This window comes from Mustela lutreola, chromosome 8, assembly GCF_030435805.1.
Source record: "Mustela lutreola isolate mMusLut2 chromosome 8, mMusLut2.pri, whole genome shotgun sequence".
In the NCBI taxonomy this organism is placed as follows: Eukaryota; Metazoa; Chordata; class Mammalia; order Carnivora; family Mustelidae; genus Mustela; species Mustela lutreola.
The window spans coordinates 51,717,173-51,735,978 of record NC_081297.1 but is presented as its reverse complement, the minus strand read 5'-3'; the positions used below and the strand labels follow the sequence as shown (position 1 = coordinate 51,735,978).

At 46.1% G+C, this 18,806-nt stretch overlaps 1 protein-coding gene across 3 annotated transcripts in view; it reads right to left on the bottom strand.

Moving 5' to 3' along the window:
- PPM1H (protein phosphatase, Mg2+/Mn2+ dependent 1H) overlaps positions 1–18,806 on the bottom strand; it is a 257,848-nt gene that overhangs the window by 60,825 nt on the left and 178,217 nt on the right. For all 3 annotated transcript variants that reach the window (XM_059184752.1, XM_059184750.1, XM_059184751.1), the window contains one exon: positions 9,680–9,798. In XM_059184752.1, coding sequence (XP_059040735.1) covers positions 9,680–9,798 — 119 coding nt within the window. The remainder of the gene's footprint in view (positions 1–9,679; positions 9,799–18,806) is intronic.

The window sequence follows — 18,806 nt, the reverse complement described above, 5'->3', positions numbered from 1 at the left end:
ACCCCTGCCCACACCCTCTGGCCTGCGTCTGCATGTCACTTACATCTGACGATCACTTGCAATGTTGTCTAGCTGACACACAGCAATACAGGACAATCCTAAGTTTAACACCCTGAAACCCTTCTGTCCTGCTTGGCAAATACTGACTGTCCCAAGTCTCCACCCCCACCCCCTTGCCCTTTTCTGGTGCTCTGGACCCTCCCCTGGAATCCCTCTAGTGTGGTAAATAAAGGGTTAATGCCTGGCACAGCAAGCGGCTTCTGGGAGTAGGGGCCCTACTCCTCCCTGCTGACGATTTCAGGTATTACCTCTGGCTTCCACATCCCCAACTCACATCTTATTTTCATCCCTCCTGGTTTTTACTTGTGCTGTTCCCTCTCTTCTGACTGTCCTTCCCTTTGGCCCTCAACCCTCTTAAACTTCTCTTATTTCAGACACCTGGTTCAAACACAGCTTTCCCCATGAAGTTTTCCCCCAGCCCAATTCCAGTCTTAAAAACCACCACCCCCACGGAATGTCCCCTTAAGGCTGTTTCTAAATAAGCTCTATATTCTGTCTTGCTTTAGTTATTTTTGCACAAATTCCAACAGATCTACCTCCCTTGCTCTTGAGAATGTAAGAATAGATTTACAGGTAAAGTGGTATTGCTCAGTACTTTTCCAGACAGCTGTTTCCTGGGCCAGCTGGTCATCCCTATGAAGCAAACACAGTCCTATCTGGCAAGGCCCCTCCTATGCGAGGGCACACTTTGGCTTCTGAGCAGCCTGGTATCCCAGCACCCTGGGTATGGCTCAGGAGGGTTATAGGGAACCTTAAAAAGTTCAGCACCCAGAACTCAAAAACAGTTGCAGAGCCGATGTATAGACCAGAAAACCCCATAAAAACTAACAAAAGGGCCTTCAAATAAAACAGAAAACACCCTACCCATCAGTACCCAGGGGGAGAGAGGTTTCCAGATTGTGCTGAGCATGTCTCTTCCCCCAGACAACAGCCCCACTTTCTCTGTGCTCACCTGCCACAGCGCCTGTGGGACAGGCCTGCCAGGTAAAAGCAGACAGCACACCGGGACCTTCCATCAGTCTCTTGCTTCTCTAAACTGCCTCCCTTTTACTTTTTGGTTTCTAGCCTCCCACTACTTTGAAAAACAAGCAACTCAACCCCTCTTCGGCTATGGACCTCCTGAGGCAAGGATCAAACCTTGCAGACCACCGCAAACCCCAGAGTATCCAATCATTAGATTACTCTAGAGCACTTCTGACATGGCAGACTGTGTTGAACACACATGACCATACCAGCTCATGACATCCTATTATTAGATACTGTCATGAATCCCACCAACACATGGGAAAACCAGAGTGACATGATTTGTCCAAGCCACACGTGGGGACTGACCCAGCCAGGAAGTCTAGCTCCATACACCTGTTCTTAACTACAGCTCGATGTCTAACAGGTAGCAGACAGACAATAAAGGTTTGCCATATATACAGACAAGGGCCTGTCTGCCCTGGGGGTCCTTGGTTAAAAGGACACTAGCTATTTTCACAGGGATTTATGCAAGTCCTTCCCCAAATGACAGAGAGTAAAGTCACCACCATGCAGGTCCCAAACAAGGGTCACTGGGGAAGTAGGGGAGGTACACTCTACATAGGGGTATATGAACAGGTACCGACAAATGCTGTGACTGTTCAAAGGGTCTCAGGGGGAAAGAAAGGCTTGGCAGTAGTGTGGCCACTTTAGCCTAATGTTAGAGCAAAGAGAGGTGCGTGCGAGTGGACGATCGATAGGGAATGAGCCTGGGCATCTCTCTTCTTCCTCCTCCCCATGGGCTGACAATGCCTGTTTAGCTTGCCTTCTAACCATTTGTAAATACCTCAGAGCTTCCTCTGGCCTCATGGGCAGAGTGATAGGGAGGGGGGCAGGGAGAAGGGAGTCATTTATCACTGTCGGGAGATGGGCTGCACCCAGCAGGGCAGACTCTTCCCTGCTGCTCCTGCCACAAAGCCTGAGAAGCCGCAGAACATGCGCGTCGCAAATGATCATTCATCATCGCGGCTCTGGAAGCCCGGAGAACGGCCCCACCCCATGTGAGACTGACCTATTCGGACGTCAGTCCCTGGTTCCACTGGAACCTGGGACATGAGGACTTCCTGGGAGCCTGCTCTCTGACCCAGCCAATGCCCATCCTGAATAATCCACAGGGTTAAAAGTCTCTGCCACGACGTCCAGGCCCTTCCCTTCTCTGCAAAGTCGGATTTCCAGATTACTTTGGGCAATCAGAGTGTGGCCAAGATGGCCCATAATCATTAAGTTATGAAAATACAAGTTGCTGGGAGGAAATTAATACCAGGTTTAACTAGGGAAAGGCCTGCTTTCTTGTGAAGTAATTATAAAATTAAAAATGTAATATTTCTCTGGGGGGTTTCAAAAGCCTCCCCGTGAGGTCTGTGGCACAACAGTAATGTCAGGATTTTCACCAAGACGGAACTGAGAAATCCTTTGGTGCTCTAACGATGCTTGCTAGTCAAGAGACACAGGCAGGTAGGTTTCCAAAGATTGGGTTAAAAGTAATTAAAAACAAAGAGAGGGAAAAGGACAGGGTTTGAGATTTCCAATTACTCTTTAAAACTCAAGAGTCAAGCCGTTATAGAAAATGCAGGCTTTCCAAGTAAGATTAATAATGCTAAGCTAATTAGACCCACAGGCTTGGCCAACATATAAATTCAGGCCCCAAAGAGGGACACTGTCCCTTTAAAAAGTGCCTGGGGATCAGTGGAAAAGCTAATGAGGAGTGTCAGTTGAGGCTGCTTTAATAGGTGGTCCTCCAGAGGATAAAGCCCGGGTTTCTGCAACAGGGCTTCTGTGCTTGATTCGATAAATCAATTTATATTATATGCGGGTGCAGCTCTGGAGTTGGCTTCATAAAGCATTCTGTGGCATTTCTCAATCTGCTTATCCACTTCCCTGTCAGCCTGCCTGAATGTGTTGTCAGAGGGCACTGAAAAGAGCAGTAAAGAAGAAGATAGAAGCCCCATCTACAGTATTTGTAAAACTCGACCCAGCAGCTCTCCAGACCATGCTTGGGGCTGCCTCCAGTGAGTTTCTTTCCAAAAAATGCTTGGATTATTGGTAAGAAGCCTAGCGCCATGGGGCTGTGGCTCTCATCCCCGAGCTGGGTTCCAGGCTGCAGATGGAGAACAGAGTTCACCCAAAACAGAATGGGAAGGGTTGGAAGTGAAGTTGCTTTTTCAATCAGACCCTCAGGGTCTGAAACACTTCCCCCAAAAAGCAGAAGGAAAAGCGAGAGGCACCAAAGTGCCCATGACCAGGACCAGTCCAGCAGGCAGCTGGCAGAGGATGGCTGAGGGAGGCAGACTCCTGACCGGGCAAGGGAACCGGGTCCTCTTCAGGCTTCAGGCTCGCCAGCAGGCTTGCCAAGGAGGGACCTTGGGAGATGAGCTGTCCCTACACACAGCGGCTAAGGCCTCTGAAGATCTGAAAAGTGGAGTGAAGCCCATTCCCCAGTCACCTCTGAGGCGAGCAGCAGTGGGGCCAGAAGCCACATGTGGCCACGCCGTTCCACTCACGCGCCCTATCTGTGCTCAGCTGTCATTTTCTTTTTAAAATCCCTTGCCATTGGGAGGTTAACAGACAGCTTCTTGCATGTCCTCCCCAACCCCCAGCTATACCCATACATACCCTTACATTATCTAGGTAGCAGAGGCCATCAGCAGGACTGTCTGGGATGATGGCAATGCTCTTTACCTGCACTCCCCCATTCGCCAGCCACAAGCCACATCTGGCTACAGAGTAATTGAGATGTGGCTAGTGTGACTTGGGAAAAATTTTTAAATTTTATTTAATTTTCAGTAATATAAGTTTAAATGACCACGCGTGGCTAGCGGCTGCCATGCTGGAGAGCACTCAGAATAGAAAAAAATATTTCCTTTGCCTTAATAAAAGTATTCCTTTGCCAGAATAGAGAATGGTGGTTGACCACCACCCCCTCCTCCTAGTAGGAAAATCTCTGATTTGCTCATAATTTTAAAGGAAATACATGAGGGGAAAATGACCTTGATGTGTCATCAAGTTAGAATCATAAAGAGTTGGGGCGCCTGGGTGGCTCAGTGGGTTAAAGCCTCTGCCTTCGGCTCAGGTCGTGATCTCAGGGTCCTGGGATTGAGCCCCACATTCAGGTCTCTGGTCAGTGGGGAGCCTGCTTCCCTCCTCTCTCTGCCTGCCTCTCTGCCTACTTGTGATTTCTCGCTGTCGAATAAATGAATGGATTCTTTAAAAAAAAAATCATAAAGAGTTAAGGCTGCAAGAAATCAGAATGAAAGGTTACCATCACTGGAATCTTGCGAATGGAATTTGTCTTTTCCAGAAGCTCTGAAAAGCAGAGCAAAGCCCATCCCCCACTAGACACAGAGGGTGGCAGCAAGGGGCCAAGGAAGCATTTTACAAATGAGAGACTAGGTGCCCAGGGTTTGCCTAAGGCTTGGAAATCTTGGCAGAGCAAGGGCCAGTACCATGGAACCCATCTCCTAAAGCCGTCAACTCTGTACTAAGTCAGTCAGGCCGTCTCAGGTTACAGGACCAGGCTGTCCTCTGAAATAAGACCGTCATAAATGTTAGAAAGGCTTTGCTTAAGGAAAGAATTCTGGTGTACTTTACTCATAACCAGAACCATCTGGAAGCAATCTTGCATTCACACGATGGACTTCTCTTCCTCTTTGGCCCTGGCTCTCTCTACAAATCCCATCAGGCCAGGAACAGCTGCTGGAGAATCTGGCTGGACGCCAGGGGTGTAGCCAGAGCCCCCTCCCACACGAATGTCCTTCTGGGCCCCGGGCTCGCCCGCCACCCCCTGCCTCCCATGGGCCTGGACACAGCGCACGACGAACACTGAACCCACATGAGAAAGCTAAATCACCAGCAGGCCCCAGAGCTGGGACCCGGTGCCACAAAGGCAGCTGTGAGAAACTGCTGTTTCAACTCAGTTAACAGAGACGCTTGCCAGCAAATTACAGCCCGAGATGGCTCAGAGGGCTGCGGGTCAGGACAGAGCTCACACCGCCCACTAGTGAGCAGCACTTAAGAGCAGCTCCACACAAAGGGCCAGGGAGGAGGGACGCTGGCTCGCCATGAGGCAAGGCCGGGATTCCAGCACCAGGACCGACGACACCAGGCACGGAAGGTGAGGACGGGGCCATGTCAGGGACCGACCCGGTGCCGGGGGTACTGTGAAGAAAACGCCTTTGTAAATCAATCTATTGGGGGAAACGATCTGAGGTGGGCGAGCCACGGAAGAGACCGGTTTCATCATGAAGGTGCCGGTGACAACAACCTTCTGTCCTCTCCACATTGGGGCCTGCCAAGTTGCTCCACGGTCTCTGAGAAAGCCTGAGGGTAGGAGAGAAAAGCCCCCCCATCAGGAGGAAACACACTCATCCTTGATGATGAGACAAGCCCCGCCCCCGGCGGAGCTGACAGCCAGCCTCTCCCTCACCTTCCTTTCTGCCGCAGATGTGCCTCGGACAGCTGCCACGACGCCGGGAATGAGAGCAGGCCATTGTCCTCAGCAACACGGAGACCTGGTTCTCAAGGGCTCTTGCCCAACAAGAGGATCCCCAAATCACACAGACTCTTAGGGACAAGCATGAAGCCTCAAGGTTTAATGTGTCTGGCAATACAGGAGGTCAGACCAGGAACCAGAAAAGTTAGTGCCTCAGTGGCTCCTGAAATGCTTCATTCATCCCCTCCTCTTCTTTAAAGTACTTTCGGGGAGACACTAATCCTGGTGGATGGGGGACCCCTGCTTAACTTCAGGTCACCGCTCCAAACGGAGTAATTAGGTCTAATCTTGCCCTGAAGAAAAACGGACTGTTGCATTGTATCAGAAAGAGCTCTAGGAGTCACGGACCTGGCAGTCCTTGCTCGAACACTTTCACACTGGCAGAAGCTGAACAAACCACCGAATCCCTCAGAGTCTCCACCTGCTCAGCTGTGAAATGGGAACAAGGAGGAGTCCTTCAGCCACGGGCAGTCCGGCGCAAGACATGGTGTGCTCCTCCAAGTAACGCTGCTGGGGTTCATGTCCCAGCTCCTCCCCTCCTACTGGTGACGTAGCCCTGAAACTTAGCCCCTCGGCCTCAGTTTCTGCAACTGTGAAACGTATCTGGTTCACTGTTAACGATGAGGGATCATCGAAAGCTCCCATTGCGGTGTCTGGCCCTTAGCCCCTCCCATAACTGTCAGGTAGGCCCACTTCTATCCTGATTCGTGGGGGACTCATGGGGGAGACAAACATGACCACCACAACTAGGAATTTACTACAAAGATTAAAGGGCTTTGAATTATGTGAACCTTTGATTTGTAGAAGGGTTTCAGAAAAACAAGTTCACAGGCCAAGGCTAATTCTGAAGCCCAAAAACATAGAGGGACGTGGCAAGGGCCTGTGTCCTTGAGCGTGACACACACCAAACACTTCAACCAATTTCAACCACTTGGTAGTAATTTAAGGCGTTTGTGGGGAAAGAGCCACAGACCTTCATCTCCCTTGCTATAGAACTCCTTTGCCACCTTTCTCTTTCTATAGACAACTCGGAAACAGCAAAATATGAGCCCATTTTTTTTTTTTTTAAGTCTACAAGATAACTGCTAGATCCGAGAGGTTCAGTTAAAAAGGAATTCATTAAGGTGGAGGGCGGGAGTTTACAAGAGCAGTGGTCTAACTTGGTTCTAAACTTCCCCACTTATTTCAAGCTCTCCTTTTTCTTAAGTGTCCTTATCAGGTCAAAAGAACAGGTAGGAAATACACAAAGATCTACATAAATCTCTGCTCCGAGCCAGAGCTGGCGCCCACAGCCGCGTGGGGAACCATGCTTAAACAAGCCAGTGAACCATGTCTGACTGAAGCCATTCTCAGGCTTGGCTCTTCAGTTACTTGGTACCTTCTGTGGAGTTCCATACATTAAATACAGCTTATTTATGGACTGCTTATTTTCCTTAGGATCATGCTAACACAGTGTGTGGGGGTGTGTGTGTGAGAGAGAGAGAGAGAGAAAAAGAGTGTAAGAGACTGAGTGTGCATGTACAAAGTTGGATGAAATCTAGTCCCTGAACTTATCTACATTTTAAGAATTATAAAATAGGGGTAATCTTCAGCCATTTGTCTACCGAGTGTGTTGTGACTGCATAAATCTAATTGGCCTCTGGCATAGAAAGAACACAGACAGCCTTGCCTCAAGCTTAACCTATCTCAGATGAAAGCCTGCTCCTATCGCCCCACCCTTCCCGTGGGCCGTCCACAAGGGCTCCGCCCCCTCAACTGCCATCAATCACACCCTTCCCTTCCTTTCCTCCAATTAATAATCCCTGGCGGTTCACTGGGTGTCAGGCACCAGGGGAGGCCATCCACTCCCTGGGGCATTACAGGCTAGCTCAAGAGACCGGTCAAGAGTCATTAATTGGAATTAATGACTTACCCTTAAAATTATCTCTGGACTAAATCCCAGATTCTTGTTTGTTTCCTTCCTTCTCTGTTTTCTGCTTCCATCCCTCTCTTCGGCCCCAGAGACTGCAATCTTTCCCTCTTTCCTTCCTTTTTCCTTCTTTCTCTTGATTTATCTAATTAGGGGCACCCCGGTTGCTGAGTCAGTTAAGCCCCTGCCTTGGGTTCAGGTCATGATCTCCAGAGAGCACGAGCATGCTTGGGGCGGGGGGGTAGAGGAAGAGCAGCAGAATCCAAGCTGAGCAGGGAGCCCCATGTGAGGCTCCATCTCAGGACCCTGAGATCACGATCTGAGCTGAAATCAAGAGTCAGATGCTTAACGGACTGAGCCCCCCCAGGTGCCCCTTCACATACATATTTCTATGCTGGTTTTCTTCTAGCTACCTGAGTCTGCTTTCATCATTCTCCTTCATAGGACTGCCTAACTAGAACATTGCTTTCATCATTCATTCTCCTCAGAAACACACCAGCACAACCTGCAGCCTCCCACAGTAAATGTATTTCTCTGAATGGCTTCCCTTATCCTCGGCTATGTTCCCTTGATACCGACTCAGTCGGATTTCCCACAGATGCTCTCTTTTTGGCCATCTTTCACACTGTCTTGCAGATCCACTTTTTTTGTTTATGTGTTTGCAATCATGGGGATTCCTAAACTAGGACATCTTTCCTTCCATCATTCTAAACTCTGCAAACCCCAGACAAAACCCCACCACACTTTTCCAACTTGAGTAGCCCTCACCTTACATTTTTCTGTGACAAGTGATGATTTTGCTGATTCAAAACAAATGAACTTACAAAGACAACCCAGCCGGGTAAGGATAATGATTCTGGGGCACCAAAACTCCAGACCCTCAGAGCTGCAAATAGGGTGAATCCTTTCTGCAACATCCATTCATGTTCTAGAACAGGGGTAAATATTTTACGCTTTGTAGGTCATACAGTCTCTGCTCCAACTACTCAACCACCTTGTTGTAGAGTGAGGGTAGCCAAAGATCAAATGTATACAAGTGAATATGGTGGGACTAAAAACAATTACAGAAAGGGGCCGTGGGTGGAATCTGGCTTTGGGGCCATATTTTGCTGACCCTGCACTAGATGAAGAGTGGATAGTGGTGACAATCTTCTCTTTTAGATGGTAAAGGACAACTGGAAGTGCCTCAGATCAGCCCCTTATCTTCCGTAGGTGTGCATTCCCAGCCTAGGAGTACATTCCCAGCCCAGAAGTCACCACCATAAGAATTTGGGCTGTGACCATCTGTTAGGACTATTTTGGTCAATGAAGAAAAGGACATGGAAACTACTTTTGTGCCGAGGCTGGAGATATGCCAAGGGGAAGAGTCCACTGTCTCAACCTCCTGCTTTCCTCCAGAACGGAAGGAGGGTCAGGGCTCACTACCTCGGGGCTAACAGCAAACCTTCACCCACACTTTCACACCCCAGGCCCCGCACACTCTCATTCAGTCCTTCCAGCAGTCTTATTATGCAGATGTACTTTACACCGTATCTATTTTTCATACGGAAGAAGCAGAGGAGGTCTGCGTCCGTGTTAGCCACTGACCCACTCCAGAGATGGATATGGTGTTGCCACAGGTGTGCTATAGGAGGAGGACGACCCTCGGCCGAGACTCTCATCTCGCTCTGAATGTGAAGAAATAATGCAGATGGGTCATTACCTCCAGTCCTGACAACAACCCCATAAGAGAAAATACTTTCCACTTTATTCTTGGAAAATTGGGCTCCCAGGGGTTAAGCAGTTTATCCAACGTTGCCTATTTAGAAAGATCAGAGTTAGGATTCACATCCATGCGAGTCTGGCTCAACAGGCTGTTAGCCCATTTCTTGGAGCCGCTGACCTAAAAACCAACCTAAATGAGTTTTAAAAGCCTCAAAAATGCTTGCTCATCTGAAGCGAGGAATTATGTAGCTTCGTGGGGTCTCGTGTCCCCAGGGAGGGCCTCAGAGCAGCACTGAGGCAAGCCAGCCCCGTGATCTGAGGACTGGCATCCAGGCACCAACAGCAGAAGTGGACACAGCTCCTCTATTCGTTCACCACCAGCCAGGTCTCCGGCTGCACTACCTGCTCCAAATGCGTAAATGGCTTTTGACAATGGTGATGCATCCCTCACACATACCGTGGCAGTGCTGAGGCAGAGGGAGGCGTGTTCTTACCAGCCTGTCATATTAAAGTCCCTGTAGAGCATCTTCTTTCCAAGCTCCTTTCTCTGTACTCTCCTTGGAAACTCCAAATGTGTGAACTCATTTCCCAGCAAGTGAGGCTGCATGAATGCCTAATAGCAAAAGAAAGGGGGGGACACACACACACACATACACATATTTAGAAGAAAAAATAAGACTTGAAAATGTTTTGCAAATCAAGACAGTCCGTATTTCAAAAACAAGAAAACTGTTCTATTTTAAAGGAAAGAATTAGATTTACAAAGCTACAGTTATCAGCAAATAAAAATCACCAAATGAATTTATAAAGGGATGTAACTACTTCACTACATGTGACAAATTAATTATAATCAGAGACATGGATCACTAAAGTCAAAAGGAAAAGTCAAAAGGAAAAGAAACTGAGTTTCTCCAGAAGTTCACTTTTTAATTCAAATCCAAGATTGTTTCACTTTCCTGAATGGCATGTTGACGCAGCAAGAAAGCTCACCCTGACTCTCCTCCTTGGCTCTCTCTGCTCTCCTACTCACACTCTCGGCGATCATGGCCTTGCCTTTGAAACCTGCACGTGAACCTCCACATGAACACAATGGCCAAGAGAGCAGGTTGGGGCTGGATACACCAGCCGGGAACTTTCTGTTGGACTCCTTCCATTTTGCTCTGCAGTAATTTGATCATGTAATTGGAAGACTATTGCACAGCAGATGGCTTCTTCCCCTCCCCCAAATCTCTGTTCACACTACAAAAGTCTTCAGCAAACAGCCACTTAGGGAATTGCTTTGAAACAACAAACAGTCTCATTGTCACGTTCGACATTCAAATCCAGCTCTCCAGCTCTCCGAGAGATGAAATGCTCAAGTATTAACTTTCCAGCTAGAAGGCCACACACCGTAAGCAAACTTGCATTGAAGCTTCCCCACACCACGCTATACGCTTGCTTATTAGCAGTGTAGTGGAATGGGTCCTTTCTCTTCCTCCTCTCTTCCCGCCCTCTCCCCACCGCTGCCCTTCTCTCACCGTCTCGCAGAGAAGAGTGGGCAGAGCAAATCATGACCTAGCACTGTAGGCAAGCAAGGGGTCCCTGCCACAGGACGGATGGCCATGTCCTCAGTTTACTGGCAATAGGCATCTCCCACAGCCTCTTTCCCAAGACCTGACATAGGCAGATCTCCTGAAGATTCTCATGGAAGTCTGGAGGTTCAGCTGGATGTTGGTCATCCCAGGCTAAGCCTATCAGGAATCAAAGGCAACAAGCTGAATTGTCACTGGGTTGGCTAGACTGGGCCAGATAATGATATTCTGAGCAGGCTTGGAGACATGGCAGAACAGTCCTGACAAGAGGAAGGGTCTTTACTGTCCACTGTAGCCCCCAAAGTTCCGGGGTCTGGCAGGAATTCTACACCATCTCTGAGGGGCTCTATATCAACCTCTGCTGGGAGTGAGGGTTGGGCTGCTGATGATATCAAGAACACTTAAACACTGAATTTGACAGAGAGGTTCCTTGGGAAGGAAGGAGGGAGGGAGGAAACTAATACTTCACAGGGCATGTCAGTGTGTGGGCTTTGGGGGACACAGACTTGGGTTTGAGTCCAAGTTCTGCATTTAAGAGTTATTATTAGTAGTTAGTGATTAAGCTTCTGGAGCCTCAGTTTCTTACTCTCTCCTAAATTAACTCTGTATTTATCTCACACGTTTAATAATTAAATGAATGCACTTACCATAGTCATCTCTTCTCATTAAAAAAAAATGACTATATCCTTCTCACGGTGCCTGAGCCCTATTACATCCTAACTATGACACGTGCTTTGTGAGCTCTCATGTTACACTGCCAACAGTCTTTCAGAGGGGACTGGCTACAGAACCTGCGGGTCCCAATGTGAAATGAAAATATGGAGCTTCTGTTCAAGATTAAAGATTTCTAGACAGCAAGGGCAGATCACTAAATCGTGTGCAACGCCCTGTGCAGACGCACGAGTCACACGCCCAGGAAGCCAGCTGTCCGGACTAAAGGAGCAGAGGCATAAACCATCAATGAATGGCAATATCTACTATGCACACTTTGTCATCCCCTAGAACGGTGGGACCCCATCAGCACGACATTCTTCTCCCCAGCCCCCCCAAGTTGCTCGAACACTGACTTAGGGGCTACCAATACTAGCCACTCGGTACACCTGTTACTACATCAACAACCCTACAAATCATGTGCCACAGACTCAAGTGACAGATGGGGAATGAAGACCCAGAGAACTTGAGACACATTGCCCAAGGTGATCAGCCAGGGCTGGGTGGTTTTTCACACCATGTCCGTAACACCCATCCCAGCCCTTCAACCTGCACATGCATTTACAAAAAACAAAAAGTGGGAAAATCCCTGTGGCCCTGTTACTCCTGGACCATGCAAAGTCTGAATCGTCAATGGGTACCTGTGAGGATCCAGTTAAAAAAAAATTACAGATTGCACATAGCTTGGCTGTAAGGATGCTCCTGAAGTAGCCAGAAGAAATCCCTTAATAATACTGTGAGGAAATAAATGAGTAAAAATCCATACAAAGGAATTCTGTGGTATCATTTATTTTGACAATATAGAGAATACATAATGATACGGAAAGAGTAGATGTATTTGCAAAAAGCAGGTTATCGAACAATGTATGTCAGTGAGAGAGAGAGAGAGAAAGAGAGAGAGAGAGTGTGTGTGTGTGTGTGTATACATGAGCTTATGTAAGTGGAATCATATGTACACAGATCCATATAAAACACAGACGTACATATAAGTGAACACGCGTATAGCAATACAGGTAAATACCACACATGTATATTATTAGCAAGCAGGTTAGGATCCAAAAGCCTTTTCTAAGTACATTTCTTCACAGACTCAAGTGACCAAAAGGGGTCAGTGTGCAGCATCCCAGTATTTGGCCCCCTTACCAGGAGGCTGAGTGGCCCTTTGATGGTGCTGGAACCAGGTACTCTCACACCCTTTCTGCTAGTACACATTGGCCTGGCAGTGGTAAGGGGAAGACCTGCTGAGGCAGACGCCTGCAAAGCAGCTGGGAAGTCCTGAGCAGCCCACTCTCTGCACGGGCCACCTCACTTCTCCCTGCGAGGATGAGCCAGCTAGGATATACCTAGGACATGTATTTACTATTTTTAAAATTCACCGTCCATATCCTAATCGTGGGCTCCTTCTTACCAGCAATTTCAATACTCACTATCATTGGTATTTGTCAGACCCAACAGGAGTTACTGGTGTTAAGGAAAAAACAACTCAAGAAGTAAGTAGAGCAAATAGGTGATTGATTCACGAAAAATGAGATGCTATAGTACAATGGTGCACACACCTGTAGGTTTTCAGAGGAAAACATACTTCTGCGCCTTTGGGTGTATCTTTTTCTGTGGTGCTCATGGGAGTTTTTGTACTTCGTCTTAGGTGGGCTGTTACGTTGAAATACCACAGACTGGGTGTTTGAACACTCTGTCTCCCAGCTCTGGAGGATGGGAAGTCCAAGATCCAGGGGCCAGCAGATTCGCTGCGAGGCTGGCAGACCCACCTCACTGTGCCTCAAGCCAGCTTTCCTCGGTCTCTCTCGGGAGAGACACGGAGACCCCTCGAGTCTCTTCTTCTCAGGACATTTCTCCTATCTGATGACGGTCCTACTCTTACGATCTCATTTAATCTTAATTCCCTCTGTAAAGGTCCTATCTTCAAATTTAGCACTCCGGGGGGTAGGGCTTCAACATAAATTTTTGGGGGACAGCAGCTTAAACAGTCCATCACATGGTCCTCTATGAACACATCTATGTAAGTACATACTCTCAGGCATCTAAATGTAAAATGTTATCTGACAGCTTTCTATTTAACTTACCTGTATTTATAACCATTTCTATATTGAATATGATTATTAATGAAAACCCTAAAAATCATTTTTTTTTACTTATTTTTAATAAAGTTTTTGTTTTAATTCCAATATTGTTAACTTACAGTGTTATTTAGTTTTGCCTGAAATACAATACAGTGATCCAAAAGTTCCACACATTACCCAGGACTCATGATAAGTGCACTTTTTTTTTTTTTAAGATTTTATTTATTTATTTATTTATTTATTTGACAGACAGAGATCACAGGTAGGCAGAGAGGCAGGCAGAGAGAGAGGAAGGGAAGCAGGTTCCCCGCTGAGCAGAGAGCCCAATGTGGAGCTCGATCCCAGGACCCTGAGATCATGACCTCAGCCAAAGGCAGAGGCTTTAACCCACTGAGCCACCCAGGTGCCCCGATAAGTGCACTTCTTAACCCCCTACCCACTTCCCCTCTGGTAACCATCAGTTTATTCTCTATAGTGAGGTGTCTGTTTCTTAGTTTCTCTTTTTCCTTTGCTCATTTGTTTAAATTCTTAGCATAATACTTTCTAAGTATTCATCCATGTCACTGAAAATGGCAAGATTTAATTCTTTTTTATGACTCAATAATATTCATGTGTGTATGTGTATCACATTTTCTTTATCCATTCATCTATCCATGGACACTTGGGCTGCTTCCATAACTTGACTATTATAAATAATGCTCCTACAAACAGAGGTGCATGCATTCCTCTAAATTAGTGTTCTTGTATTCTTTGGATAAATACCCAGTAGTCAAATTACTGGATCATAGGGTATTTCTATTTTTAACTTTTTGAGAAACCTCCATATTATTTTCCATAGTAGCTGCCCAGTCAGCATTCCCACCAACAGTGGAAGAGGGTTGCTTTTACTCTATATCCTCGCCAACACTTGTTGTTCCTTGTGTTGTTGATTTTAGCCATTGTGACAGGTGTGAGATGACATCTCATTGTAGTTTTGACTTGTACTTCCCTGATGATGAGTGATGTTGAGCAACTTTTCATTTGTCTGTTGGTGATCTGTATGTCTTCTCTGGAGAAAATGTATATTAATGTCTTCTGCCCATTTTAAAATTAGATTATTTGTTTTTTGGGTGCTGAGTTGTGGAAGTTCTTTATATATTTTGAATACTAATCCTTTATTGGATACGCAATTTGCAAATATCTTCTCCCATTCTGTACTGTGCCTTTTTACTGACTGTTTCCTTCACTGTGCAGCTTTTTATTTTGATGTAATCCCAATATGAGAGCCCCGTTTTTAAAGTAAGTTTTAGAAAATCACTGAGAGGAGCTTCACTGCCCCTTGTTATTCCAATAATTTGAGGGAATGCTAACGTCAGTGGGAAGGGCCTACCATGAGGCTTGAATTCAGGGGATGCCAAAGCCCACTGCTTCTCAACAGCCCAGCATATAGACATTCTATTCTCAGAAGCAGAGTGGACCACAACTAGGCAACTCAGAAACAACTTCTCAGAGGCTACGCGGCATTCAAGCAACACAACTTGTTAGTGTTACTTGGCTAGAGCTGTCCTGTCTCACCAGAAGCATCACTCTTGTCAGCCTTCTGGAATCTTGAGCCTCAAAAGTGATTTTACTTTGAATTCAATACAAGCAACATACCCAAAGTCTAAAGACTATAAAATGTGGGTGTAAGAACTTACTAGATTCCTCTCAGCAATAAAGTCCAATGGTATCTTGACTCCAAACTTTTAAGACTTTTGGATGATTTTAGAATGTTTTGCTCGACGGCTCCTATCTGGACAGTTCATAAACAGGTATACAAGACTACTGTCCTTTCCCAAGGCACGTTTCATAGGGATGCTGGCCTGTGAAAATTGTGGGCCTTAACGGGATAAAAATCCAAGACAGGGGAGCATGAACACATTAAGATCCCTACAAAATAAAAATTCTGGACACTCTCCTTGTTTTTCTCACATGCTGGATATATTTTAGCTCATTCTCTATAATGACAATATTTGGGCATATGTATGTTAGAACATCTGCACTGTGATGAAAATAATACCAGCCACACTTAAGTATGCTCATTATTTTCAAACCTTAGCTATAGGCCAGGGCCTAGCATAGCACCTAACACAGTAAAGACTCCAAGTAAGCATCTGCTGGGAGAACAAATACGAGACACTCTGACCTGCTTTACGCAATTACATTTGGTAATTAAACTTTGTAAAATAATACAGTATAGCTTTCAATTTTTTGAAAAACTTAAAACTCAGTTCCATGGCACATAAAAACAATCTTGGACACATATTACTGTATTCTGGACTTAGTTAACTTTTTAGAATTTGATAGATACCTTCCTATAAAACCACATGTGTGTGGGTGCAGTTACACCATTTAAAACCTCATGGTATTTCACATTCCTAAGAATATCCAAACAATGTCATGTCTCTTCTCTACTTAATAAGCTTGCTGACTAGAAACCCAGAGACATATTTTATACTAAAATCCAGTTTAAAGTGTGCTGGCCTGTTTCATGTTTAAAAAAAAAAGGACACACTCTTTGTACCTCCATTTTTATCCTAAACTTTGAGACTCTCCCACAAGGAAGCATAACAGAATGTTCCTAACTGAGGGGTGGGGGTGGAGGTACACTGAAGGTCATGTGTTGCCACAAATGACCCCTGGAAAGAAAGCTTGGTAACTACTGCCCCTACCAAACCAAAGACAGGCTGCCAGGAGACCTTTAGGGAGTCTGAAGAGCGCAGGTTTGCTAGAAAGAGGGTAGGGCCTATCCTTGCCACTTAGTGTCTGTACAGCTGATGATGATAAACTTCCAGACATGGTTATGTTTGTCCAGGGACAAGACGGTCAGCTCATCTAGGGAAACGATGCTAGAGTAACCTGCTGTGCCAAGAGGCAGCAAGACACCAGAGATGGGGAAGGAGGATCAAATGCCTTCTGGCTGCTTTGCTCTCTAGTTCTTGGCAGAAACTAGCTGCAAGGGGACAGAAGTAAGCACTTACTGTGAACAAACACAACCACCCCATACCAGTGAGAATCTGAGTCACAAAGGGATTCAGCAGGGGACAAGCCTGAAAAAGAGATGCCTTCCAGAACCTTCTAGGAAGCCTCTCATTAGAGCGAGGTGGATGAGAAATCTGAACCCAGGTCTGTCTCATTCTGGAACACATGGATCTGAGCTCCACCTTCCCAGACCACTGGAGAGCTTTGTACACCTTCGCAAGGCAGGGTGGACACAGGGAGGAGAAGCGGGACCCAGAAGTAGAGTGATATGTATGGAATGGTTACAGGAGGAGGCAGAGCACCAGGCTTCCTGTAGACACTGAGATGGTGGGTCCTGAGGCGACTCAAAATTGCATACTGGGAAACACAAAATGCTTACTCCTTTTAATAAAAGTACCTTCTGCTGCTCTGTGGTCATCTTGCCAGTGAGTAGTGCCAGCTAGCAAGAGGATTATCCAAGGTCTGGGGGTACCCAGCCAAAGGAATGCATGTGACTAACACATGAACTCCCCCATGTGCCAGGTATCAGGGGCTAGGGATTCAAAGAATAACAAAAAAAGAGATCCCTTTATTCAGAGCTCTCGCACGAGTTGGGGAGACTGAAGAAGGCTCTTGGGTGGAATGGAGATATTCCCGGGGCTAAGGGATAAAGAGTGGGGCACTCATTGGATGGGTCAGAAAGAATCTGAAAAGTATCTGAAAAGCTGGTCACCGAAGGTGTCTGGGGCCAGAGCAGCAAGGGGAGAGGTGAGGAAGTGCGAAGCAGCATGGTGAATGGAGGGGCTTTTGAAGGTGCTTTTAGGAAAGAACAGAGACGAGGCAGAAGGGTGCCTATCTTGGGGACCCATTTAGTTGCTTCTCCATGAGCTCCTGCGGAGCCCCGAAGAAGAGTAATAACCAGTTCAATAAAGTGGTAGTATTTTTTGTAAAAAAAAAATTTTTTTGAGCAGGAATAATATATACACAGTAAAGTTACTATATCGTATGAGTATGGGCCCACGTATTTTGACAAATTGGCCATGCTCATGTAATTGGGATCTAGATCAAGAAACAACATGTTAGCAGCACCTGGGGGCAGGACCCCATCCAACCACTGCTCTCCCTAGCACCACCCCAAACTCTGGGTTGGGTCCTCTTCTTTGTGCACTTTCTATGGAATCCTATAAGCTGCCCCCAGTGCTGGGTGTTAAGTCTGTGTGATTCATCCACACTGTTGCATGTAATTAAAACGTGTTCATTCTCAGTACTGTGTGGCATTCCAGGCCATGACTCTGGCTGACAAGTGTCTTATGCATTCTGCTTTCCAGGGACATGTGAATAGTTTCCAGTCTGTGCTACTACAACCCATGCTGCCGTGCACATTCTAGTTTGGTGAACATTTGTGTACCCTCTGGTTAGGTGCCTACCTTGGATTAGAACTGCTGAGCCAAACCCTTTTTCAAAGTAGTTGTTCCAATTTCTACTCCCATTGGCAAGATACGGAAGGTAAAAACACTCATGTGTCCAACGAGAGGGCAGATTTCATAGCAGGAAATAGTTGGCGAAGTCCTCTTACTAGAGAACTTTTATAGGAACTAATTTGTTAAATGTTCGGACCTCTCAGTATTTGAATGGAAGTTGCCAAAATGAGGATTTTCAGTGTTTAACACAAATCTTAAGACCAAAAAAACCCAAACCCAAAACAAAACAGAACAAAACCCACCCCTGAGTAATCTCTCCTCTTTCTTGCCCATAGAAAGGGAAAAACCTTGTCAGATTTTATGACGGAAAGACTGAAAGCCTTACATTTCAGAGTGATTTACCATGATAGAAAGTCTAAGGTCACGAATGCAATGAAATTAATAACATCAGCCAAGCCACTGATGGTCACACTACCAGTCAAATGAGACGGTGATCCCAGAGCCAAGGCTGGCTCTGCCTGATTTACAGTGCAGAGATAGAATATTTTGGTTTGGGTTAAACAAAAATGAAGGGAAAATGTTAATGGCTGAGATCTAAATATGTATGCGTTGGAGTCTTTCATAAAGATTCTCTGTCTTAATTTGTCCTTAAAAATCCCAAAGTAACAGGAACCAAGCTTATGTATATATGCCATTATGAAACTGAATATTGATAAAATTCTGTCTGGCTACATGGATGTCAAGAAAGATTCACATTTAAATTTCTACATGGGACTGTGCTGATCAACCAGAGAAAAGCGTGCCCCTAAAATAACTCTAAAATTGTAAAATTTATAGCTTACGCTAAAGGAGCCACATGGA